The following is a 24,605-nucleotide window of genomic DNA, read 5'->3' as shown; positions in this document are numbered from 1 at the left end:
CCCCCCAGCCCCATTTCCTCCCCTTGGAGCCACATCAGCCATTTCCCTTCCAAACTCTTTTATTTCCCACCCCTTAAAAACCTGAAAATAGTAAAAAAAATTATAAAAAAAAATGTATAAAAATACACGGGGGAGAGGGGGGGAAAGGGGTTGGGGACTGGGGGGGGTTCCCAGGAATCCCAGGGGGTTCCCTTGGGATTTTGGGGGGGTTCCCCTGAGATCCAAGGGGGTTCCCAGGGATCCATAGGGGGGTTCCCCTGAGATCCAAGGGGGGTTCCCCTGGAATCAGGGGGGGATCCCAGGAATCCCAGGGGGTTCCCGGGAACCCCAGGGGGTTCCCCTCAGCCCAGGGGGATCCCCACAGACTCCAGGGCCTCGCGAGCCCAGGCTGGGGGCCCCCCCCGGCCCCCGTACATGGTGTCCATGAACTCCCGCACGAACTCGGGGAAGCGCTGCTGGATGATGCTGTCCCTGATGGAGCCCATCAGCTTCATCTGGGGGGGGGGGACGGGGGTTAGAGGGGTGGGGAGACCCCCAGGACCCCCCCAGGACCCCCCAAACCCCCCTTGCCCACCTGGTAGGCGACGTTGTGCAGGGTGAGCAGGTGCAGCGCGGCCGTGTTGGAGCGCAGCAGCGCGTGCAGGTACGCCCGGGAGTACCTGGGGGGGGAAATGGGGAATTGGGGGGGGTCAGCCCCGCCTTGGGGACCCCCCCCCTACCCCCCAACCAGAGCCCCCCGCCCACCTCTGGCAGGTGGGGCAGCCGCAGTCGGCATCGATGGGCTGGAAATCCTTGGCGAATTGTTGGTTTTTGAGCTGCAGGGACCCCCAGGGCACCAGGGCGGAACCGAAACGCTGCGGGGGGGGGACCGGGGTGGGTTATGGGGGTGCCCCAAACCCTGGGGAGGGGTCCCCAAACCCCCCGGGCCCCCCTTACCGCGGTGCGGGTGGGGAACACGCAGTCGAACATGTCGCAGCCCAGCGCCACGCACACCACCAGGTCCGTGGCGTAGCTGGGGGGGGGCAAAGCGGGGGTGACTCCGGGGGTCTCCCCCAGCTCTGGGGGGGCTCTGAGGGGACCCCCGGACTCACCCCACGCCCATCAGGTAGCGGGGCTTGTCCCGGGGCAGGTGCTCCGTGCTCAGCTTCACCGTGCGCCAGAACTGAGCCTTGGCCTCGCCCCCGCTCAGGCCCCCGATGGCGAAACCGGGCACGTCCCGCTGGGTCATGGCTGCCAAGGGGACCCCAAATCAGCCCTGGAGCCCCAAAATCACCCCTGAACCTCCTCCCCGGGACCCCCAGATCCCCCTGGACTGCCCTGAGCCACCGTGAGCCACCGTGAGCCCCAGTGTGAAACCGGGCACGTCCTGCTGGGTCATGGCTGCCAAGGGGACCCCAAATCAGCCCTGGAGCCCCAAAATCACCCCTGAACCTCCTCCCGGGACCCCCAGATCCTCCCTGGACTGCCCTGAGCCACCCTGAGCCACCCTGAGCCCCAGTGTGAAACCGGGCACGTCCCGCTGGGTCATGGCTGCCAAGGGGACCCCAAATCACCCTGAACCCTCCCCGGGACCTCCCCCCCAAATCACCCCTGAACCCTCCCTGGGACCCCCAAATCACCCCTGAACCCCCTTGGGACCCCCAAATCACCCCTGAACCCTCCCTGGGACCCCCCCCAAATCACCCCTGAACCCTCCCTGGGACCCCCCCCCCCCCAAATCACCCCTGAACCCTCCCCAGGACCCCCCCAAATCACCCCTGAACCCTCCCTGGGACCCCCCCCAAATCACCCCTGAACCCTCCCTGGGACCCCCCCCCCAAATCACCCCTGAACCCTCCCTGGGACCACCGGAGCTCCCCCAGGCCCCCCTGAGCTGCCCCAGGACTCGCAGAGCCCCTCCCGAGCAGGGATGAGGGAGAGGATGGTGAGGAGGGCGAGGAAGGCCCAGGGATGACGGTGAGGACGATGAGGATGAGGAAGGCCCAGGGATGACGATGAGGACGGCGAGGATGATGAGGGTGAGGAAGGCCCGGGGATGAGGGTGAGGATGGCAAGGATGGCGAGGACGATGAGGGTGAGGAAGGCCCGGGGATGAGGGTGAGGGTGACGAGGGTGAGGAAGGCCCACCTTGGATGCAGCGCAGGCGCAGGTCGGGGTCCAGCCCCCCCTGGATGATGGCGAAGAGCAGCTGCTGCTGGGGGCGGGCGTGGGCGGCGACGCAGCGATCGAGCCAGCGAACGGACCTGGGGGGGACATGGGGGGACATGGGGGAACATGGGGGGGACACAAGGGGACATGGGGGACACGGGGGGAGGCAGCGATCGAGCCAGCGAATGGACATGGGGGGACATGGGGGACATGGGGGGACACGGGGGGGACATGGGGGGGACACGGGGGACATGGGGGGACAGGGATGGGGGGTCCTGGGGGTCTGGGGGGTCTCAGGGGGGTCCCAGGACTGTCAAGGGGGTCTCAGGGGGGTCCCAGGACTGTCAAGGGGGTCCTAGGGGGTCTCAGGAGGATCACGGGGGTGTTGGGGGTGGTCTCAGAGGGGTCTAAAGAGGGTCAGGGGGGTCCCAAGGGAATCTCAGGGGGCCTGAGGAGAGCCAAGAGGGTCCTAGGGGGGTCCCAGGGGATCCCAGGGGGGTCCCGGGGGATCCCAGGGGGGTCCCGGGGGGTCCCAAGGAGGTCAGGGGAGTTCCAGGGGTTCTCAGGAGGGTCCGGGGGGGTCTCAGGAGGGTCCCGGGTGGTCCCAGGGGGGTCCTGGGGGGTCCCGGGGGGGTCTCACCTGTTCATGGCCTCCTCGACGCGCGGCCCCGTCGTGGTGCTGCTCACGACATCGTCCAACTGCATCACGATATCAGCCCCTGGGGGGGCAGGGGGGGTCACCCCCGTCCTTCACAGCCCCCTCGGGATTTGGGGGGTCCCACCCCCGGGATTTGGGGGGATTCTCCCCCCTCCCCTGCTCACCCAGGGCGTTCTGGATCTCCATGGATTTCTCGGGGCTCAGCAGGATCTGATCCCCGCCGTGGGGGGGCTGGAACCGAACCCCCTCCTCCGACACCTCCGACAGCTCCAGCAGCGAAACCATCTGGAACCCCCCGCTGTCCTGGGGGCACCCCAAAACGGGCGCTGAGGGGCGAAAAGGAACCCAAAAACCCCCCAAAAAAACCCCAAAACACCCCGGGATTGGGGACAGGGGGTGTCAGGGCCCCCCCAGGCTCGGGGGGACACCCCTGGAGGGTCCTGGGGGTGCCCCCCCGTCACTCAGGGCAGCTCTGGGGGTGACGCCCCCCCAAATTTGGGGTCCCGGAGGGGTCCCGTGCCCACGCCCTCACCGTCAGCAGGTTGTGGGGCCAGTCCATGAAGCCGTGCAGGCCCCCGGCACGCCGGACCAGCTCCGAGCCCTGCGGGGACGGGAGAGAGCAGGGCTGGGAAGGCGGCGGGAGCGCGGGAACCGAGCGGGATCCTCCGGTAACCCCCGGTAACGGCGGGGGCTGCGCCGGAATCCCGCCGGGAACCCGCGGGGGGAGCGGCGACAGCTCCGATCTCACCCGGAATGTGAGAACTCAGGGCAGGGACGGCACGGGGTGAACCGCGGAGCCCCCCGGAGCCCCCCGGTGCCGCTCACCGGCCGCGTGCCCAGGTGGAAGGTGTTGCCCAGGCAGATGCGGCAGCCGAGCGCCGCCAGCTGCGCGGCCGTCAGGCCCTTGGCGGTGCCGCGGGTGCCCACGGGCATGAACACGGGGCAGGGCACGGAGCCGTGCGGCAGCCGCAGCTCCCCGGCCCGGGCGCGGCTCCGCCCGCACTCGGCCACGATCCGCAGCACCGGCACCGGCGCCGGGCCCGCCGCGGGCGCCGCCATCTTCGGTGCACGTGACCGGAAGAGGCGTGGCGCAACCACCGGAAGTGACGGTTACCACGGCAACGCGGAGGCCATGTTGGGCCTTGTGGGGATGGGGAAGGTACCAGCTCGGAGATGCTCAAAGCTCCCCAGAGATCGCCCAAAGTCAGCAGAAATTCAGCAGAGATCCCTCCCAACCCCGACATGGCGGGGAGCGGAGCCAATTCCTGATGGCTCTGGTCCCTGAGGGGTCCCCAGGCTGTTCCCCGGGGATTCCAGCCCCGGGAATTCGCTTCCGGACTGTCGTTCCCCATGAGCGAACACACAGCGCTGGACGGTCACGGGAGGGCCGCGGAACACCGGGACACCAAAGGGCGAGAAGGACTCGCTGACTGACGGCCGGCTTATTCACTGCGAGAGGGTTTTCTGTTCCCTAGGCTTCCTCTCTCGCTTACATTGGCCAGCCCGCTCGGAGTCTAACGGAAGGGAGGGCGAGGAGGGAGAGCAGAGCGGGCTCCCGGGGCTGCGCTCCCGAGGGAAGCTCCGTCCGCCAATTCAATGGCGGAACCGGTGAGGGGCGGGACCGCATCCCCGCCGCCTCAGCTGACACAGCAGCGCCACCTCCCATTGGCTGTGAGCGATGAGCGACGGCCGAGAGACCAATAGAGAACAGGCTTGTCTTCCCGGTACCGCCCTTTTGGGTGATTGACAGCTCTCTGCTCCTATCCTCTCTGCGCGCTCCAGTGACGGGCAGCCCAGCCGGCCAATAGCGACGCGCGCTGCGGGAGCGGGGCGGGCGCGGCGGTGCCGGATGAGGAGACTCTGAGGGGAAGTTTGGCCGCCGCCGCCGCCGCGGGCCCCTGAGGAGGAGCCGCCGCCGGGAGCGCGGGCCCGGCACCGCCGCGCCGCCATGGGCAACCGGGGCATGGAGGAGCTCATCCCGCTGGTCAACAAGCTGCAGGACGCCTTCAGCTCCATCGGCCAGAGCTGCCACCTCGACCTGCCGCAGATCGCCGTGGTGGGCGGGCAGAGCGCCGGCAAGAGCTCGGTGCTCGAGAACTTCGTGGGCCGGTGAGCGGCGGCAGCGGCGGCGGCAGCGGCGGGGAGGGCGGCGGCGGGGCCGGGGCGGCGGGAGCGGCGGGCGGCGCCACGGGCGTACGGAGCGTTCGGGAATAGCGGCGGCGGCGTAAGGGTGCGGCCGGCGGGGCCGGGCCCGCGCTGCGCCAGCGGCGCACGGGCCGCGCAAACGGCGCAAGGGCCGCGCAAACGGCGCCGGCACCGGGACGGGGCTGGGACCGGGACGGGGCTGGGACCGGGACGGGGGTGCCCTCCCGTTCCTCCGAGCCAGGCCGCGCCCGCCGGAACGCGGCACTAACGGGAGGGGCTCGGTGCGGGCCGGCCGCGCTCGGGGGAGCGGAACGGGAATGGGGCGGGGCGGGGCGGGGCGTACGGTAGTGGCGGGGAGGGGGGCTCGGGTCACGGCGGTCAATGGCGATGGCAGCGAGGGCAGCGGGGGCTGAGCGGGTCCCGGAAGGATCCCGGGCGTTCCGTGGGCGCTGCGGACTTCCCGGTTCTCGGTGCTGGGTGCCGGTTCCGTGCTCGGGGCAGCGGCACCGGACGGTGGCCGGGATTCCTCGGGAGTGCTGAGCTGTGTGCGCCTTCCTCCCCATCACCACCACCATCATCCTCGCGTTGGGGCTGCGCCCCGGAGATAGGAGCGGTGCTGGGATGGGCCCGGGAGCCGAGCGTGGCCGCGCCGATAACGGGAGCGGAGCTCGGCGGAGGGGTCACCCCAGAAAGGCACAAAAACCGCGCTGGGCAGCCCCGGCACAGCCCTGGCCCTTCTCCGCCTTTGTGCGGATCCGCTGCTGTGCCCGGCCGGTTCCTGCCGCCTCCGCTGCCCCTCGGTGCGGGGCTGTCGCTTCCTCCGGCACCGGGGCAGCGGCAGAATCCTCCTAACCCCAGTGTGGCCCCATCCCGCTCTGCCCTCAGCCTCCGCACTCCCAAAATTCCCAACCACGCGGTTTTCCCGCTGCTTTGGACGTCCCTTCCTCCTTGAAAATGCCCCACCGGGAGCTCCAGTGGGGTTTTGCTTTCTGCACTGGATCCCTCCCCTCCTGGGGCGTTCCTCCCAAATCCAGCCTGGGATCCATCCCTTTTCCCTTCTGTCCCAGTGCAGGCCAAATTCCCAGCCTGGATTTGGGCTTTCCCAGCAGTCAGGGTGGAATGGTGGGGCTATTCCCCATCCTGGATTCCTGGGGATGGTGGGGTTATTCCCCATCCTGGATTCCTGGGAATATTCTGGCAGCCTCTAATTACAGCGCTGCTGGAAAACCATCCCTGTTAATTAAACCCCTTTGTGTCGCAGTCGGATCCATCCATCCGGGGATCCTTCCCCACCTCGTCGTGCAGCTCGTGCTAATTAGGGTTAATTACACCCCAGGGGTGTCCTTGGGAGTGGGAGGGTGAGGAATGCTGACCTGACCGTGTCCATCCCAGCTTTTAGGGGCAGTTCTGGGGCTCCCACCCCGGCATGGCTGAACAGGGGCTGGGATTTTTCTCTCTGGATCACAAATTGCAGCTGGGATGAGCTGGGGCCTCGGGGCTGTTCCCTCTGTCCCAACGATCTGCACGGATCCATGGAGCCAGGCTTGGAAACTGCCCGTGGGGGGTTGTTCCTCTCGATTTCTGCAGCTCTTGGAGCTTTATCTCAGTTTTCCCGAGCCACCAGCAAGCCCTGGATCCGTGTTGGGAGTCCCTGGATCTGTGCTGGGAAGCCATGGTGCCGTTTCTGTGGGTTTCGTACCCTCAAAACACAAGGGGAGATAATCCTGAGGTGCCCAAAATCCCTTGGAGAGACCTGGAATTGGGCTGGGAACCCTCTACATGCACGGCTGAGCCTCAGCGGGCTGGAATTTCTCCATGGGGAAGGGCCTGGCCTCACTGGGACACCCTTGAGGGGTTGGGATTGGTGCTGAGGGGCCTGGAGCGCCTCAGTCCCTGAATTCAGCGGGAGCAGCACCAAGGGAACGACCTGGGATCGTCACCAGGATTCTTTGTGGCCCCACCATCCCTCTTTGGAGCCTTGTCCCGGCCCTGCTCTGACAAATCCCTGTCCCAGCCCTTCCCGGAGCTGTCTCTGGCCTGGGGGACAATGGAGCCCTTGTCCCCCGGGGGTGGGGACAGTCCCTGACCTCAATGGGGCATTATGAGCCCAGGGGAAGGCTGGGGTTCACCCTGGGCTGGGGTTCACCCTGGGCTGGGGTTCACCCTGGGCTGGGGATCCTTATCCTGCCTCGGGAGCATCCCCCAAAATCCCTCAGAGTGGGGCTGATCCCAGGGTTTGGGATCAGTGGGATTTGGGGACCTCAATGGGGCATTATGAGCCCAAGGAGAGGATGGGGTTCACCCTGGGCTGGGGATCCTTATCCTGCCTTGGGAGCATCCCCCAAAATCTCTCAGAGTGGGGCTGAGCCCCAGGGTTTGGGATCAGTGGGGTTTGGGGACACAGGGAGAGCTGCATCCCATGGGGACAGGACAAGAGCAGTGACCCAGAGCTGAATCCCATGGGGACAGGACAAGAGCAGTGACCCAGAGCTGAATCCCATGGGGACAGGACAAGAGCAGTGACCCATCCTGAGGGATTGGCCACGAGGCTCCCGCAGCTCTGGTGGGGCTGGGGTAAATCCATCCAGGGGTAAATCCCTGGGATTTGCCTCGGTGGGAGCCGTGGCCAGAGGAATCCAGGGGATTCCCCCAGGAGTGGGGAGGGAATGGCTGGGAGCCAGGTGGGAGCAGCACGAGGTGTTTTGGAGACGTGGAAATGTGGACACACGCTCAGCTCGGGTGTTTCCCCAGGGATTTTCTCGGCGCTGGGGAGTTCCCACCGCACTCCTCCACCCCGAGACCTTTGTCCCTGTGTCCCTTTGTCCCTTTGTCCCCTCGCCGGCCCTGGTCACACCTGAGCCCAGGTGGGAGGCGGCGCAGGATCCGGGCAGTGACGTCCTGGGGCTCCTGCGCGCGTCACGGCCGGGCCCGGATCCTGCCCAGCCGGACACGGGAGGGACACGGGGACGTGGGGACACGGAGCTGGGTGGTGGCACTGCCACCGTGCCTGTGCTTCCTTCCTGGAGGCGCCTCCTTCCCCTCAGGGCCTGTCACCTCCAGCTCGGGGAGCCAGGAATCCTGGCGGGGGTGGGACAAGGAAACCACCTGGGTTAGACTGGGATAGGGGATGGGGCAAGGAAACCACCTGGGTTAGACTGGGATAGGGGCTGGGACAAGGGGGTCACCTGGGTTAGACTGGGATAGGGGATGGGACAAGGAAACCACCTGGATTAGCCTGGGATTGGGGCTGGGGCAAGGAAACCACCTGGGTTAGACTGGGATAGGGGCTGGGACAAGGAAACCACCTGGGTTAGACTGGGATAGGGGCTGGGGCAAGGGGGACACCTGGGTTAGACTGGGATAGGGGATGGGGGTCACCTGGATTAGCCTGGGATAGGGGCTGGGGCAAGGAAACCACCTGGGTTAGCCTGGGATAGGGCCTGGGACAAGGGGGTCACCTCAGTTCAGGGCTGGGACAAGGGGATCACCTCATTTCCCCCAGGATTGGGGCTGGAACAAGGGAATCACCTGGATTACCCCAGGATTGGGGATGGGACAAGGGGATCACCTGGATTACCCCAGGATCAGGGCTGGGAACTGGGGATGACCTGGATGCAGGCCTGGGACAAGATCCCCTCGATTCCCCCGGGATCAGAGCTGGGGATCACCTCAATTCCCCCGGGATCAGAGCTGGGGATCCCCTCAATTCCCCCAGGATCAGAGCTGGGGATCACCTCAATTCCCCCGGGATCAGAGCTGGGGATCACCTCAATTCCCCCAGGATCAGAGCTGGGGATCACCTCAATTGCCCCAGGATCAGAGCTGGGGATCCCCTCAATTCCCCCGGGATCAGAGCTGGGGATCACCTCAATTCCCCCGGGATCAGAGCTGGGGATCACCTCAATTCCCCCGGGATCAGAGCTGGGGATCACCTCAATTCCCCCGGGATCAGAGCTGGGGATCACCTCAATTCCCCCGGGATCAGAGCTGGGGATCCCCTCAATTCCCCCGGGATCAGAGCTGGGGATCACCTCAATTCCCCCGGGATCAGAGCTGGGGATCACCTCAATTCCCCTGGGATCAGAGCTGGGGATCACCTCAATTCCCCTGGGATCAGAGCTGGGGATCACCTCAATTCCCTCGGGATCAGGTGTGGGACAAGGAGGGAGCAGCAGAGGCAGAGATGTCGAACCCCACTTTGTGGGAATCCCCCCGATCCCAACGCTCCCATCAGCATCACCGTCCCCTCTGGGATCACTGGGGCCACCTGGGGCCTCCCCAAGCTCCTTCCCCCTTTCCCCACCCGGGGCTGTCCTGGTTGGGCAGGAAGAAGCTCATTTGTGGCTGTCAGCGGCTCGGGGCTGTCACGCAGGCTCTGTCGGGGTGACACCGTCAGGGTGACACCGTCAGGGTGACACTCAGGGTGTTGCTGGTGGCGTTGCTGTGACGCCCGGGCCGGGCAGTTCCCGGCAGAGCCGCTCCCAGGCCGTTATCGCTCCCCATTCCCAGCAGACTCTGCCCTGTCCCGTTCCTGCTGTCCCTGCCTGGCAAAGGGGCAGGGACAGCCCCAGCCCAAATTGGCCATTGCAGCTCCACCTTTTCCAGGCAGGGCTCTCCCCAAAAAAAGCTCCGGGGCGCTGAGGCCAGAGGGCATCCTGTGGGAATTTCCTGCTTTCCTTGGGCCCGGGAGGAATTGTGTGGAATTTCCTGCTTTCCTGGGGGATCTGCCCTCCCAGGAATATCCTGTTCTCTCCCCCAGGAGAGCAGGGATTGATCCTGTGTGTTCCCAGTGCTGGAGCAATCGATGGCATTAATCCACCGATTGACTGACCCATCCTCTCATCCCCTGCAGGGATTTCCTTCCCCGTGGCTCTGGGATTGTCACTCGCCGGCCTCTCATCCTGCAGCTCATCTTCTCCAAGACGGGTACGGGGCTGGGAAAGGGGGAGCGAGCTGGGTGTGGGCCCTGGGGTGTGCACAGTGCAGCCCTGGGGGTGTTCACATTGCAGCCCTGGGGTCCATCTGAGCTGGGTGTGAGCCCTGGGGTCCCTCCATGCTGGGTGTGGGCCCTGGGATGTGCACACTGCAGCCCTGGGGTCCATCTGAGCTGGGTGTGAGCCCTGGGGTTCCTCCATGCTGGGTGTGAGCCCTGGGGGTGTGCACATTGCAGCCCTGGGGTCCATCCATGCTGAGGATGTGCACACTGCAGCCCTGGGGTTCCTCCATGCTGGGTGTGAGCCCTGGGATGTTCACACTGCAGCCCTGGGGTGTTCACACTGCAGCCCTGGGGATGTTCACACTGCAGCCCTCCCTCCCACAGGGCTCCATCCGCTGCCCCCACGCTCCCAGCTCCTCCTGCTCATCAGGGAGGAACGCGGGGGAGAGCCCAGGGAATGCCTGGGAATGCCGGGGAGGCCAAAGGAAAACCAGGGAATGCTGAGCTGGCCGTGGGGGTGACTCCTTCTCCCAGCCAGGTTTCCTTGGTTGCCATCAGCCATCCCGATATCCGGGCAGAACTCCTTGGTCCCCTTCACCTTGAGCAGCCAGGCCAAAAATTCCCTGGGTTTGGGTGAATCCCAGAGGCCCTGGTGCCCATCCTGGGAGCTGAGGAGGGCTGGGAAGAGCCGGTTTTGGAGCCATGGCAGGGCTGGGGAGGGCTCTGGGCTGAGGAATGAGGTGTCTGGGATGATTCCAGCCCTGACAGCGCTGAGGTTTCCGCTCTGCCCACACCGAGGGAAGGAGGAAGGAAGTTGCACCATCCCAGCGGCCACAGCCTGGCCCCACAGCTGCTGAAATCCCTTTTCCTGGGGCAGATTGGGCTCCAGGGCAGCTCCTGGGGGTCCTGCAGCCCCTCCTGGGGTCCTGCAGCCCCTTCCCCATGTCCTGAGGCCCCTTCCCCATGTCCTGCAGCCCCTTCCCCATGTCCTGAGGCTCCTCCTGGGTGTCCTGCAGCCCCTCCTGGGGTCCTGCAGCCCCTTCCCCATGTCCTGAGGCCCTTCCTGGGGTCCTGCAGCCCCTTCCCCATGTCCTGCAGCCCCTCCTGGGTGTCCTGCAGCCCCTTCCCCATGTCCTGCAGCCCCTCCTGGGGGTCCTGCAGCCCCTTCCCCCCATTCCCCACACATCCCCCCCAGATCCCCTGCCCTGCTCCATCGCACCCCCCCCAAACATTCCCCGTTTTTCACGCTCCCCATCCCTCCCAGAATATGCCGAGTTCCTGCACTGCAAATCCAAGAAGTTCACGGATTTCGACGAGGTGCGGCAGGAGATCGAGGCGGAGACCGACCGGGTGACGGGCACCAACAAGGGCATCTCCCCCGTGCCCATCAACCTGCGCGTGTACTCCCCCCACGGTGAGGGCAAAACCCGGGGGAAACCCGGGGAAAATCCGGGGCCCTGCGGGAGCCAACACACCGGGAAAGCCCGGAGGGATCCCCCCCTTCAGCCCGTCCGTGTCCCCCCAGTGCTGAACCTGACCCTGATCGACCTGCCCGGGATCACCAAGGTGCCGGTGGGGGATCAGCCGCAGGACATCGAGTTCCAGATCCGGGACATGATCCTGCAGTTCATCAGCAGGGAGAGCAGCCTGATCCTGGCCGTCACCCCGGCCAACATGGACCTGGCCAACTCGGACGCGCTCAAGATGGCCAAGGAGGTGGATCCGCAGGGTGAGGGGGCGGGGAGCTTCCTCGGCCTCTTCTTCATCCTCCTCCTCATCCTCCTCATCCTCCTCTCCATTCCGTGGGTCCCCGTTGTGCTGGGGTTCATTGGGACCAGCCCTTGGCCCCACAGGCCTGAGGATAAAGGGATGGGGAGCGCTTCCTCATCCTCTTCGTCCTTCTTCTCCTCATCCTCTTTGTCCTTCTTCTCCTCATCCTCTTCTTCCTCCCTCTCCTCATCCTCTTTGTCCTCCTTCTCCTCATCCTCTTCTTCCTCCTCCTCCTCATCCTCCTCTCCATTCCATGGGTCCCTGTTGTGCTGGGCTGGGGTTCATTGGGACCAACCCTTGGCCCTTGACTACCCCTGAGGATAAAGGGATGGGGAGGGCTTCCTCATCCTCTTTGTCCTCCTTCTCCTCATCCTCTTCTTCCTCTTTCTCCTCATCCTCTTCATCCTCCTTCTCGTCATCCTCTTCGTCCTCCTTCTCCTCATCCTCTTCGTCCTCCTCTCCTCATCTTCTTCGTCCTCCTCTCCTCATCCTCTTTGTCCTCCTCTCCTCATCCTTTTCATCCTCCTCTCCTCATCCTCTTCGTCCTCATCTTCTTCGTCCTCCTTCTCCTCATCTTCTTTGTCCTCCCTCTCCTCATCCTTTTCATCCTCCTCTCCTCATCCTCTTCGTCCTCCTCCTCCTCATCCTCCTCTCCATTCCCTGGGGTCCCCGTTGTGCTGGGCTGGGGTTCATTGGGACCAACCCTTGTCCCCACAGGCCTGAGGACCATCGGGGTCATCACCAAGCTGGACCTGATGGACGAAGGCACCGACGCCCGGGACGTGCTGGAGAACAAACTGCTGCCGCTGCGGAGAGGTACGGCCTGGCCCGGGTCCCTGCGTGTCCCCCGTGTCCCCTCGGGTCCCTCTGTGCCCCTCAGGTCACTCTGTGTGTCCCCTCAGGTCACTCACTGTGTCCCCCTCAGGTCACTCTGTGTGTCCCCCCTCAGGTCACTCTGTGTGTGCCCCTTGGGTCATTCTGTGTGTCCCCCTCAGGTCACTCTGTGTGTCCCCCCCTCAGGTCACTCAGTGTCCCCTGCCCTGTGTCCCTCCCTGGCTCCCCCCATGTCCCCACTGTCCCCAGTGTCACCGTGTGCCCTCTGGGTGCCATTCCTGGGGCAGGTCCCATGCTGTCCCTGGTGTCCCCAATGTCACCGTGTGCCCTCTGGGTGCCATTCCCATGCTGTCCCTGGTGTCCCCATTGTCCCCTGCCCTGGCTCCCCCCATGTCCCCAGTGTCCCCAGTGTCACTGTGTCCCCTCCGGGTGCCACTCCCGTGCTGGCCCCACGCTGTCCCCTGTGTGCCAGGCTACATCGGGGTGGTGAACCGCAGTCAGAAGGACATCGATGGCAAGAAGGACATCAGGGCTGCGCTGGCGGCCGAGCGCAAATTCTTCCTGTCACACCCGGCCTACCGGCACATGGCCGAGCGCATGGGCACGCCGCACCTGCAGAGGGTGCTCAACCAGGTGTGGCCGCCCCTGCCTGCCCGGGAGAGGGGAATTCACCGGGTGGGACAGCTCCTTCCTGCCCCTTCCTGCCCGGGAGAGGGGAATTCACCGGGTGGGACTGCCCCTTCCTGCCCCTGCCTGCCCCTTCCTGCCCCTTCCTGCCCCTTCCTGCCCCTTCCTGCCCCTTCCTGCCCCTTCCTGCCCGGGAGAGGGGAATTCACCGGGTGGGACGGCCCCTTCCTGCCCCTTCCTGCCCGGGAGAGGGGAATTTACCGGGTGGGATCAGCCCCTTCCCTTCTGGAAAAGCGGAATTTTCCGTGTGGGGCTCCATTCCCACCTGGAAAAGCGGAATTTTCCGGGTGGGACAGCCCCTTCCCACTGTGTTCCTGGGTGGAAAAGGGCAATTTTCTATGTGGGACAGTCCCTTCCCTCCTGGAAAAGCGGAATTTCCCGGTGGGGCTCCGTTCCCACCTGGAAAAGTAGAATTTTCTGGATGGGACAGCCCCTTCCCTCTGGAAAAGGGGAATTTTCAGGGTGGGTCTCCATTCCTGCTGTGTTCCTGGGTGGGACAGCCCCTTCCTGCCCGTTCCCACCTGGAAAAGCGGAATTTCCAGGTGGGGCTCCATTCCCACCCGGAAAAGCGGAATTTTCTGGATGGGACAGCCCCATTCCCACCTGGAAAAGGGGAATTTTCCGGTCTCCCATCTCAAGTTTTGCCCGTCCCCCTGCAGCAACTGACCAACCACATCCGGGAGTCGCTGCCCTCGCTGCGCAGCAAGCTGCAGAGCCAGCTGCTGTCCCTGGAGAAGGAGGTGGAGGAGTACAAGAACTTCCGACCCGACGACCCCGCCAGGAAAACCAAAGCCCTGCTGCAGTGGGTGCCCCTCCAGAGGGAATTCCCAGCGGGATTTGCCCTTCCCAGCTGGAAGATGGATGGAGGGATGATGGAGGGATGGATGGATGATGGATGGATGGATGGATGATGGATGGATGGATGGATGGATGATGGATGGATGGATGATGGATGGATGGATGATGGATGGACGGATGGATGGATGGATGGATGGATGGATGGATGATGGATGGATGGACGGATGGATGGATGATGGATGGATGATGGATGATGGATGGATGATGGATGATGGATGGATGGATGATGGATGGATGATGGATGGATGATGGATGATGGATGGATGGATGATGGATGGATGATGGATGGATGATGGATGGATGATGGATGATGGATGGATGGATGGATGGATGATGGATGGATGGATGGATGGATGATGGATGGGGGATGGATGGATGATGGATGATGGATGGATGATGGATGGATGGATGATGGATGGATGGATGGATGGATGATGGATGATGGATGGATGATGGATGGATGGATGGATGGATGATGGATGGATGGATGATGGATGGATGGATGATGGGTGGAGGGATGGATGGATGGAGGGATGGATGGATGATGGATGGAGGGATGGATGGATGGATGGATGGATGATGGATGGATGATGGATGGATGGATGGATGGATGATGGATGGATGATGGATGGATGATGGATGATGGATGGATGGATGATGGATGGATGGATGGATGGATGGATGATGGATGGATGGATGGATGGATGGATGGATGATGGATGGATGGATGGATGGATGGATGATGGATGATGGATGATGGATGATGGATGGATGGATGACGGACGGACGGACGGACGGACGGATGGATGGATGGATGGATGGATGGGGAAAATCTCTCCTGGGAGCACGGGCTCCGTCCCTCCCACGGGATTTGCGCTTCTCCCACCCCATCTGGAGGAATTGGGGAATTTCTGCTCCCTCATTCCCGGTTTTCCTGCCCCAGGATGGTGCAGCAGTTCGGGGTGGACTTTGAGAAGAGGATCGAGGGCTCCGGGGACCAGGTGGACACCCTGGAGCTCTCCGGGGGTGCCAGGATCAACCGGATTTTCCACGAGAGGTTCCCCTTTGAGCTCGTCAAGGTGAGCACTGGGGGCTCCCTCTCCCCAGTAAAAATCCCAAAATTTGAGGCAGATAAAACGGAGCAGCCCCTGCCTGGGGAGGCTGCAGGGATGGTGCAGCCTTCTGGTGTGGGTGCCCTGTGGCTGCTGGACAGTGGGACACGCCTGATTCCTGATTGATCCCTGATTCCTGACTGATTTCTGATTCCTGACTGATTTCTGATTGATTCCTGATTGAGTCCTGATTGATTCCTGATTCCTGACTGATTCCTGATTCCTGATTGAGTCCTGATTGATTCCTGATTCCTGATTGAGTCCTGATTCCTGATTGATTCCTGATTGATTCCTGATTCCTGATTGATGCCTGATTCCTGATTGATTCCTGATTGAGTCTTGATTCCTGATTGAGTCCTGATTGAGTCCTGATTCCTGAGTCCTGATTCCTGATTGATTCTTGATTCCTGATTGATTCCTGATTGATTCCTGATTCCTGATTGATTCCTGATTGAGTCCTGATTCCTGAGTCCTGATTCCTGATTGATTCCTGATTCCTGACTGATTCCTGATTCCTGATTGATTTCTGATTCCTGATTGCTTCCTGAGTGATTTCTGATTTCTGATTCCTGATTGATTCTTCATTTCCAATTTTTTATTCCCGATTCCTGATTTATTTCTGGTTTTTGATTTCTGATTCCTGATTTTTGATTCCTGATTGATTCCTGATTGATTCCTCATTTCTGATTTTCTATTCCTGATTCCTGATTTATTTCTGATTTTTGATTCTGGATTCCTGATTGATTTCTGATTCCTGATTGATTCCTCATTTCTGATTCCTGATTTCTGATTCCTGATTTCTGATTCCTGATTTCTGATTGAGTCCCAATTCCTTATTTCTGGTTTCTGATTGATTTCTGATTCCTGATTGATTCCTGATTTCTGATTCCTGATTTCCAATTCCTGATTTCTGATTCCTGATTTCTGATTCCTGGTTCCTGGTTTTTAATTCCTGGTTGATTCCTGATTCCCCCTCCGTTTCCCTGCAGATGGAATTCGACGAGAAGGACCTGAGGCGGGAGATCAGCTACGCCATCAAGAACATCCACGGGGTGAGGCAAGTATCCCTCACAGCTCCTTCCCTGGACACAATTCCTGACCCTGGCTCCCAGGGAAAGCTGGGAAGGGCTCTCCTGGACGAGGGATTTCCTCTGCTGAGGAGGAGATTGTTCTCCGGGGTCAGGGAATCCCTCCCTGGGATGGGCTCTGTCCCAATCCAATCCCAGTCCCATCCCAATCCAATCCCAATCCCATCCCAATCCCATCCCAGTCCCATCCCAATCCCATCCCAATCCCATCCCAATCCCATCCCAGTCCCAATCCCATCCCAATCCCATCCCAATCCAATCCCATCCCAATCCCATCCCAGTCCCATCCCAGTCCCATCCCAATCCCATCCCATCCCAATCCCATCCCAGTCCCACCCCAATCCCACCCCAATCCCATCCCAATCCCAATCCCGCTTTTCCCTCTCCCTGCCCTCCAGGACGGGGCTGTTCACACCAGACCTGGCCTTCGAGGCCATCGTGAAGAAGCAGGTGGTGAAGCTGAAGGAGCCGTGCCTGAAATGCGTGGATTTGGTGATCCAGGAGCTCATCAACACCGTGCGCCAGTGCACCAGTAAGGTACTGGTCAGCCCAGTAACACCAGTGACACCAGTGAGGGACTGGTCAGCCCAGTAACACCAGTAACACCAGTGAGGGACTGGTCAGCCCAGTAACACCAGTGACACCAGTGAGGGACTGGTCAGCCCAGTAACACCAGTAAGGGACTGGTCAGCCCAGTAACACCAGTAACACCAGTGAGGGACTGGTCAGCCCAGTAACACCAGTGAGGGACTGGTCAGCCCAGTAACACCAGTAAGGTACTGGTCAGCCCAGTAACACCAGTAACACCAGTGAGGGACTGGTCAGCCCAGTAACACCAGTAACACCAGTGAGGGACTGGTCAGCCCAGTGGTGGGGTTTGGTGTGGTTTGATGGGGTTTGCTGGGGTTTGATGGAGTTTGATGGGACTTGGTGGGGATTGGTGAGGTTTGGCAGGGTTTGGTGTGGTTTGCTGGGGTTTGCTGGAGTTTGGTGAGGTTTGGTGGGATTTGGGTGGGGTTTGCTGGGGTTTGCTGGAGTTTGATGGGGAGTGGTGGAATTTGGTGGGGATTGGTGAGGTTTGGTGAGGTTTGGCAGGGTTTGGTGGGGGATTGATGAGGTTTGGTGGGGTTTGGCAGGGTTTGGTGTGGTTTGGTGGGGTTTGCTGGAGTTTGATGGGGAGTGGTGGAATTTGGTGAGGTTTGGCAGGGTTTGGTGGGGTGCTGCTCCCCTTGGAGCTGCCTGCCTCCATCCCACCCGTTCTTCCCGCCCCTTTTTCCCTGGTTTCCAGCTGGGCTCGTACCCCAGGCTGCGGGAGGAGACCGAGCGCATCGTCACCACCCACATCCGCGAGCGGGAGGGCAAAACCAAGGACCAGGTCAGCCCCAGCCCGTGCCCAGCACCCCCAGAGTGGGAATTCCCCTCAAAATCCCAATTTTCCCCCCCTTTTCCCTGACTCCTGGCTCCCCCAGATCCTGCTGCTCATCGACATCGAGCTCTCCTACATCAACACCAACCACGAGGATTTCATCGGCTTTGCCAAGTGAGTCCTTGCCCGGGGGGGACCATTCCCACACGGCCCCGGGGGCTGTGCTGTCCTTGTGGGGGACACTGGAGTCCCCCACATCCTCCAGCACCGATCCCCTCAGGTTTGGGCTCTGGGAAAGGGGCTGGGAAAAGCTCCAGCCTCGGGAATTTGGATGGTTTGGGCTGTCCCAGAGCAGGAATTGCTCCCTGTCCCCTCTGTCCCTCCTCATCCTCTCCCCTGCCAGGGGCAGGGCTCTCCTGACACCTTCCCTTGACTCTTCCTGGTGTTCTCCAGCCCCAAACCTCTGGGAAGCTCCCAGACTCCAGCTCAGGGTGCCTGGAGCCCGCCCTGCCCCTGCCCCTTCCATTCCCACCCTCCTCCTCCTCCTCCTCCTGTTTTTGTTTTCTCTCTTTTCCCCCTTTTTTCTCTCTTTCCTCTCGGCTCACACTCCCTGCTCTCTGCCGTTTCCCCCCGGATCCATCACCTCTCTCTGTCTCTGGACTCTGCTGCTCCTCTCCTGCCCCAGCTGTTTCACTGAGCAGCACGTGGCCACCGGGTGGGTACCGGGGCAGCTCCCCCTGCCCAGGGCACCCGGCAGCTTCCGGGGGGCTGGGGGGGCTCCCCTTGGCTGGGGGGTCCCAGAGCTTCTCCTTGGAATTGGGGTCCCGGAGCTTTTCCTTGGAATTGGGATCCCAGAGCTTCTCCTTGGAATTGGGATCCTGGAGCTGCTCCTTGGAATTGGGGTCCTGGAGCTTTTCCCAGTTCAGCCTCGGGTTTGGGATCCCAGAGCTTCTCCTTGGGTTTGGGATCCTGGAGCATCTCCTTGGAATTGGGGTCCCGGAGCTTCTCCTTGGAATTGGGGTCCCGGAGCTTTTCCTTGGGTTTGGGATCCCAGAGCTTCTCCTTGGAATTGGGGTCCTGGAGCTTCTCCTTGGAATTGGGGTCCTGGAGCTTCTCCTTGTGTTTGGGATCCCAGAGCTTCTCCTTGGAATTGGGGTCCTGGAGCTTCTCCTTGGGTTTGGGATCCCAGAGCTTCTCCTTGGAATTGGGATCCTGGAGCTTCTCCTTGGGTTTGGGATCCCAGAGCTTCTCCTTGGAATTGGGGTCCCGGAGCTTCTCCTTGGGTTTGGGATCCCAGAGCTTCTCCTCGGAATTGGGATCCTGGAGCTTTTCCTTGGGTTTGGGATCCTGGAGCTTTTCCTGCCAGTTCAGCCTTGGGTTTGGGAACCAGGAAGTTTTTCCCTCAGATTTGGGAGCCAGAGAACTCCTCCTCTGGATTTGGGAGCTGGGTTGTTTCCCCTCCCAGTACAACTGGGATCCCAGAGCTTCTCCTCCCAGTTCAGCCTTGGGTTTGGGATCCCAGAGCTTCTCCTCGGGTTTGGGATCCCAGAGCTTCTCCTCAGGTTTGGGATCCTGGAGCTTTTCCTTGGGTTTGGGATCCTGGAGCTTCTCCTTGGAATTGGGGTCCCGGAGCTTTTCCTTGGGTTTGGGATCCCAGAGCTTCTCCTTGGAATTGGGATCCTGGAGCATCTCCTTGGAATTGGGATCCTGGAGCTTCTCCTTGGAATTGGGGTCCCGGAGCTTCTCCTTGGGTTTGGGATCCTGGAGCTTCTCCTCGGGTTTGGGATCCTGGAGCTTCTCCTTGGGTTTGGGATCCCGGAGCTTCTCCTTGGGTTTGGGATCCTGGAGCTTTTCCTGCCAGTTCAGCCTTGGGTTTGGGAACCAGGGAGTTTCTCCCTCAGATTTGGGAGCCAGAAAACTCCTCCTCTGGATTTGGGAGCTGGGTTGTTTCCCCTCCCAGTACAACTGGGATCCCAGAGCTTCTCCTCCCAGTTCAGCCTTGGGTTTGGGATCCCAGAGCTTCTCCTCGGGTTTGGGATCCCAGAGCTTCTCCTTGGGTTTGGGATCCTGGAGCTTTTCCTCCCAGCTCATCTGGAGCTCACCCAGCTCAGCCCTGCCCAGGGATCCAGGAGGAGCTGTTGGGATCGGGGCAGGCAGGGAGGGCTCCCAGACCCCCCCAGACCCCCCGAATCCCAGCGCTGCCCTTTCCCAGGGGTGGGATTGCCCCATTCCCGGTGGGATTCTAACGGATTTCCCGGATTTTGTTCCCGCTCCCGACTAACGGTTCCGCCCCTCGTGCTCAGGAGAGACAGGTAGCTCTTCCCTCTGGTGCAGGTAATGCTGAATCCCAGTGCTGACCCCCTCCCAGGGGGAATTGGGTGTTTCTGGAAGCTCCTGGTCCTCGGTGGTCGGGATTCCCTCGGGAATCTGCAGCCTCCTCCCCCTGGAGTCCTGGGAGTGCCCACCCCGAGGAGGAGACCCCGGTGTCCCATCCCCTCTCTGTCCTGGGCAAACCTCGGGAAGAACCTCGGGAAGGGGCTCTGGAATTCCCACCCTTCGGATCGGCTCCTCCCCTCGCTCACCTTCCTCTTCCTCACCTCAACATCTGATTTTTCTTCCCCCTTTCCCCAGCGCCCAGCAGCGGAACACTCAGACCAACAAGAAGAGAGCGATCCCAAACCAGGTACAGCCAGAAGCTCCTGGAATTCCTCCTGCTCTTCCTCCTCCTCCTCCTCCTCCTCCTCCTGCTCTGAGCCGGGCAGGGGCATCCGAGCCCCATCCATAAACACTGACAGCCAAGGGCTTGGGCGTGGGAAAGCAGAGTGGGAGCAGAATTCCTGCCTGAAAACAGCAGGATTTGGGACAAAACGGGCGGGAGGTGCAGCCCTGGAGAGGGGGGTGAGGGACCGGGAACCGGGAGGACCCCGGGGTGTCCCAGGAGGACCCCAGGGTGCCTCAAGATGACCCTGGGATGTCCCAAGATGACACTGGGGTATCCTGGGATGACCCTGGGGTGTTCCAGGAGGACCCCAGGGTGTCCCAGGAGGATCCTGGGGTGTCCCAGGAGGACCCCGGGGTGCCCCAAGATGACCCTGGGATGTCCCAGGATGGCCCTGGGGTGTCCCAAGAGGTCCCTGGGGTGGCCCAGGAGCACCCCAGGGTGTCCCAGGGTGTCCCAGGAGGATCCTGGGATGTCCCAGGATGAGCCCGGGGTGTCCCCAGAGCACCCCGGGGTGCCCCAGGATGACCCCAGGGTGTCCCCAGATCACCCCGGGGTGTCCCAGGATGACCCCAGGGTGTCCCCAGAGCACCTTGGGGTGTCCCCAGAGCACCCTGGGGTGTCCCAAGATGACCCTGGGATGTCCCAAGATGACCCCAGGCTGTCCCAAGATGACCCTGGGGTGTCCCCAGAGCACCCCAGGGTGTCCCAGGAGGTCCCTGGGCTGTCCCCCCAGCACCCCGGGGTGTCCCCTGCGCCGTGTCCCCCCAGCCCCGCTCCCAGGGGATGTTGGGGTGAGCAGGGGCGGCCGTGCCCCCTCCCCGGCCCTCGCTCCCTCCGGAAGCGGCTCCGAGGGATTTAACGCTGGGAATGATCATTAATAGCATGTAACGGGTTTTCTTCTGCTGTTTTTCCGCTTTTTCCTCCCTTTTTTTTTTTTTGTTTTGTTTTTTGTGCTTCCCGCTCTCTCCCTCTCCTGTCATTCCCTTCCCTGTCCCATCTCCTTTTCCTGCTTTTTTTTTTTTTTTTTTTTTTGTTTTTTTGTGTGTGTTTTTTCCCCCCTTAATTTTGCACGCCCAAAGGGGGAGATCCTGGTAAGTACCACGGAGCGGGATCGTGCTGGGACAGCACCCGGCCCTGCCAGGAGCAGCGTCCCAAAAACCCCCAAAAATACCCCAAAAAGCGCCGCCCCCCCCACCACTGCCCAGGATGGAGGATGCTGGTGGGAGCAGGGGGATGGAATCCCCAGAGGGAATTTGGGTTTGTCCCCCCTGCGCCCATTCCAGGGGCTTTGGGGTGACCCTGGCCCATGCCAGGGAATGCCTCGTGCTGGGATTCCCAAACTTGGGGAAGCAGGAGGCCAAAATCTTTTTGATTCAGCCCAAAATCTTTCTGATTCAGCCCAAAATCTTGCTGATTCAGCCCAAAATCTTGCTGATTCAGCCCAAAATCTTTCTGATTCAGCCCAAAACATCTGTGGGTGGGGTGGGGGGTGAGATTTCCTCAATTCCTTTGGGAACAAACAGAGGGAAAGGCTGGGAGTTCATTTCTCCCCCCAAATTCCTTTATTTCTGGAGGGATTTGGGGTTCAGCCCTGCCCTGATTCCCGGAATTCCCAGCCCGGCTGCTCCAAGCCCACGGAGCTCCTCCCTCCTGGGCCAGAATTCCCTGTGCTCCCCCCAGACCCCGTCACTGCTTTGGGAACGTGGGAGTGTCTGAGAGCGAATCCCTCCCAGCCCCACTTCGGGATTTCCATCCCCTGGCCAGGAAAAACCTGCAGGATAATGGGATACGGCTCTGGATACGGCTGGAACGGCAGAGCATTCCCGGGGGCACTGAAATGTCTCGGTCTCCCAAAATTTTATTCCTGGCAAGATCCAGGAGGGTTTGTGCCTCCCGTTCCATGGATCCCCACGGCAGACCCGGCCCTTTCCCGGCTCTTCAGACACTCCCACTTCCCCTGGAAGTTCCTGGGATCCCCCAGAGCTCCGGGCAGGGCCGTTCCCTCCCTCATTCCCTGCGGGAAGGGCGGAGAGCTGGGAATCGGGGAGCCCCAAAACCATCCCTGTTTTGCCCAAAATCCATCGGTTTTAAAGGAACTTCCTCCCCCCTGCTCCTGCTCCTGCTCCTGGGCCGTTCCCGGAGGCTCCTGCACAGACCCTCTCCCTTTTCCATGGAACCCCTCAGAATTCCCCCCTCTCCCACTCCCTGCTCCCAAGGCAAATCCCCTTTTTCCCTTCAGCCCCTTCTCCTCACCATCCCATTTCCCAATTTCCCCCATTTCCCATTTCCCACCCCTCTGGCTTTGCTCCCATCCCTTTCCCGCTGCACATTCCCCATGCCTCATCCTCCCTCTCCCCCCCATTCCCACCCCAGTTCCTTTAAAACCCCCTCGGATCCAACCCCAGGCTGGTTCCCAGTTGGGAATGGGGGCTCTGGGAGGTGAAATCGAAATTCCCGGCAATTCCCGGCAATTCTGGGGCTCTGGGAGGCAAAACCCCCTCCCCAAAATTCCTGGCTCTCCGTCCTTCCCCTGCCCTGTGTGTTTCTAACCCGGCTCTGCCCCTGCCCGGGGCTGCTCCCGCTCCGGCCGCTGAGCCCTGGCACTAACCCGGGATGGGCTGGGATAGCTCAGGATGGGCTGGGATAGCTCAGGATGGGCTGGGATAGCTCAGGATGGGCTGGCATAGCCCGGGATAGCCCCGGGTGGGGCAGCTGGCACCCGGGATGGGCTGGGATGGCTCCGGGATCACTGTGGGATCCAGCTTTGGGATCACTGTGGGATCACTGGGATCCAGCTGTGGGCTCCAGCTGCGGGCTCCAGCTGTGGGTTCCAGCTGTGGATCCAGCTGTGGAATCCAGCTTTGGGATCACTGTGGGATCACTGGGCTCCAGCTCTGGGCTCCAGCTCTGGGCTCCAGCTGTGGATCCAGCTCTGGGCTCCAGCTCTGGGCTCCAGCTCTGGCTCCAGCTGCGGGCTCCAGCTGTGGCTCCAGCTTTGGGCTCCAGCTGTGGATCCAGCTGCGGGCTCCAGCTGCGGGCTCCAGCTTTGGGATCCAGCTGTGGAATCCAGCTTTGGGATCACGGTGGGATAATTGGGATCCAGCTGCGGGCTCCAGCTTTGGGCTCCAGCTGTGGCTCCAGCTGTGACCGGTTCCCTCCCGCCCCGGGTGCCGCAGGTGATCCGCCGGGGCTGGCTCACCATCAACAACATCAGCATCATGAAGGGCGGCTCCAAGGAGTACTGGTTCGTGCTCACGGCCGAGTCGCTCTCCTGGTACAAGGACGAGGAGGTACGGCCGGGAAAAGGGGGAAAATCTGGGGTTCCGAGGGAAAAACCAGGGAAAATGGGGAAAATCTGGGGTTCTGGGGGGAAAATGGGGAAATGGGGAAAATCTGGGATTCCAGAGGGAAAAATGGGGAAAATCCCTGATTCCTGGAGCTCTGAAGGGGAAAAAAAACGGGATGTGGGGATGGGATCTGGGGTTCCTGGGAGGAGGATCCTTGGGATGGGGATCAGATCCCGAATTCCAGCGGGGAATGCCGGGCCTGGGAGCTGAGTTGGGCTCCTGGCCCCATCGGGGTGACCCCGATCCCCTCCCTCGCTGGATTTCGGGGTGCTGGAGCCAAGAGATCCCCATGGGGTGCTGCAGACCCCCCCTCATTCCCCAGACCCCCCCTCATTCCCCAGGGCTCTCTCAGACCCCCCCAAATTCCCCCCCACACCCCCCTCGGAGCCCTCCCGGTTTCCTGCGGGGCCTCTCCAGGGGGAAGGAAGGAGCAGGAGCAGCCTGGGGATGAATGAGGCTCTGTGTGCCCTCATCCTGCTGGATCCGAGCGGCCCGGAGCCCCCAGGCCCCAAAAACCGGGGATACCGAGAGGGTACAGACCCTGATCCCCAAAAATGGGGGATACCGAGAGGGTACAGAGCCCTGATCCCCAAAAACCGGGGACACCGAGAGGGTACAGAGCCCTGATCCCCAAAAACCGGGGACACCGAGAGGGTACAGAGCCCTGATCCCCAAAAACTGGGGATACTGAGAGGGCATGGACCCCCCAATCCCCAAAAACCGGGGATACCGAGAGGGTACAGACCCTGATCCCCAAAAATGGGGGATACCGAGAGGGCACAGACCCCAATCCCCAAAAACTGGGGATACTGAGAGGGCAGGGACCCCCCAATCCCCAAAAACCGGGGATACCGAGAGGGTACAGACCCCAATCCCCAAAAACTGGGGATACTGAGAGGGTACCGACCTCAGTTGCCCTGGGGAAAGGGCAATT

At 61.8% G+C, this 24,605-nt stretch overlaps 2 protein-coding genes across 6 annotated transcripts in view; one reads left to right on the top strand and one right to left on the bottom strand.

Annotated features, from left to right (window-relative positions):
• Positions 1–41: 41 nt before the first annotated feature.
• Positions 42–4,424, bottom strand: QTRT1 (queuine tRNA-ribosyltransferase catalytic subunit 1). 2 transcript variants are annotated; one of them, XM_071419036.1, is made up of 10 exons: positions 3,632–4,411; positions 3,339–3,407; positions 2,971–3,109; positions 2,789–2,867; positions 2,128–2,243; positions 1,092–1,230; positions 937–1,012; positions 745–854; positions 575–659; positions 42–494 (listed from the first exon to the last, which is right to left on the bottom strand). In XM_071419036.1, exons 1-10 carry the CDS (start codon positions 3,863–3,865, stop codon positions 342–344), a joined length of 1,200 nt encoding a protein of 399 aa, XP_071275137.1. In that variant the 5' UTR covers positions 3,866–4,411; the 3' UTR covers positions 42–341. The 2 variants fall into 2 exon arrangements, with proteins under 2 accessions (XP_071275137.1, XP_071275138.1); XM_071419037.1 differs by lacking the exon at positions 2,128–2,243 and having other exon boundaries at positions 3,632–4,424.
• A 222-nt stretch (positions 4,425–4,646) lies between these two features.
• Positions 4,647–24,605, top strand: part of DNM2 (dynamin 2) — a 28,620-nt gene continuing 8,661 nt past the window's right edge. Inside the window, exons 1-16 of one of the 4 annotated variants that reach the window (XM_071419024.1) lie at positions 4,647–4,915; positions 9,804–9,877; positions 11,152–11,301; positions 11,413–11,616; positions 12,375–12,473; positions 12,964–13,124; positions 13,838–13,980; positions 14,980–15,115; positions 16,138–16,205; positions 16,635–16,773; positions 17,525–17,611; positions 17,706–17,776; positions 18,288–18,317; positions 20,234–20,285; positions 21,404–21,415; positions 23,501–23,614. In XM_071419024.1, the coding sequence (XP_071275125.1) occupies positions 4,755–4,915; positions 9,804–9,877; positions 11,152–11,301; positions 11,413–11,616; positions 12,375–12,473; positions 12,964–13,124; positions 13,838–13,980; positions 14,980–15,115; positions 16,138–16,205; positions 16,635–16,773; positions 17,525–17,611; positions 17,706–17,776; positions 18,288–18,317; positions 20,234–20,285; positions 21,404–21,415; positions 23,501–23,614 (1,701 nt within the window). In that variant the 5' untranslated portion in view covers positions 4,647–4,754. The remainder of the gene's footprint in view (positions 4,916–9,803; positions 9,878–11,151; positions 11,302–11,412; positions 11,617–12,374; positions 12,474–12,963; positions 13,125–13,837; positions 13,981–14,979; positions 15,116–16,137; positions 16,206–16,634; positions 16,774–17,524; positions 17,612–17,705; positions 17,777–18,287; positions 18,318–20,233; positions 20,286–21,403; positions 21,416–23,500; positions 23,615–24,605) is intronic. The other 3 variants (XM_071419025.1, XM_071419026.1, XM_071419027.1) reach the window with 3 other exon arrangements.

The sequence above is a fragment of the Agelaius tricolor genome, unplaced genomic scaffold (assembly GCF_023055355.1).
Source record: "Agelaius tricolor isolate 1412-34295 unplaced genomic scaffold, bAgeTri1.0.p SCAF_97, whole genome shotgun sequence".
In the NCBI taxonomy this organism is placed as follows: Eukaryota; Metazoa; Chordata; class Aves; order Passeriformes; family Icteridae; genus Agelaius; species Agelaius tricolor.
Note: the sequence above shows the minus strand (reverse complement) of the source record. Positions and strands in the feature narration are given on the sequence as shown.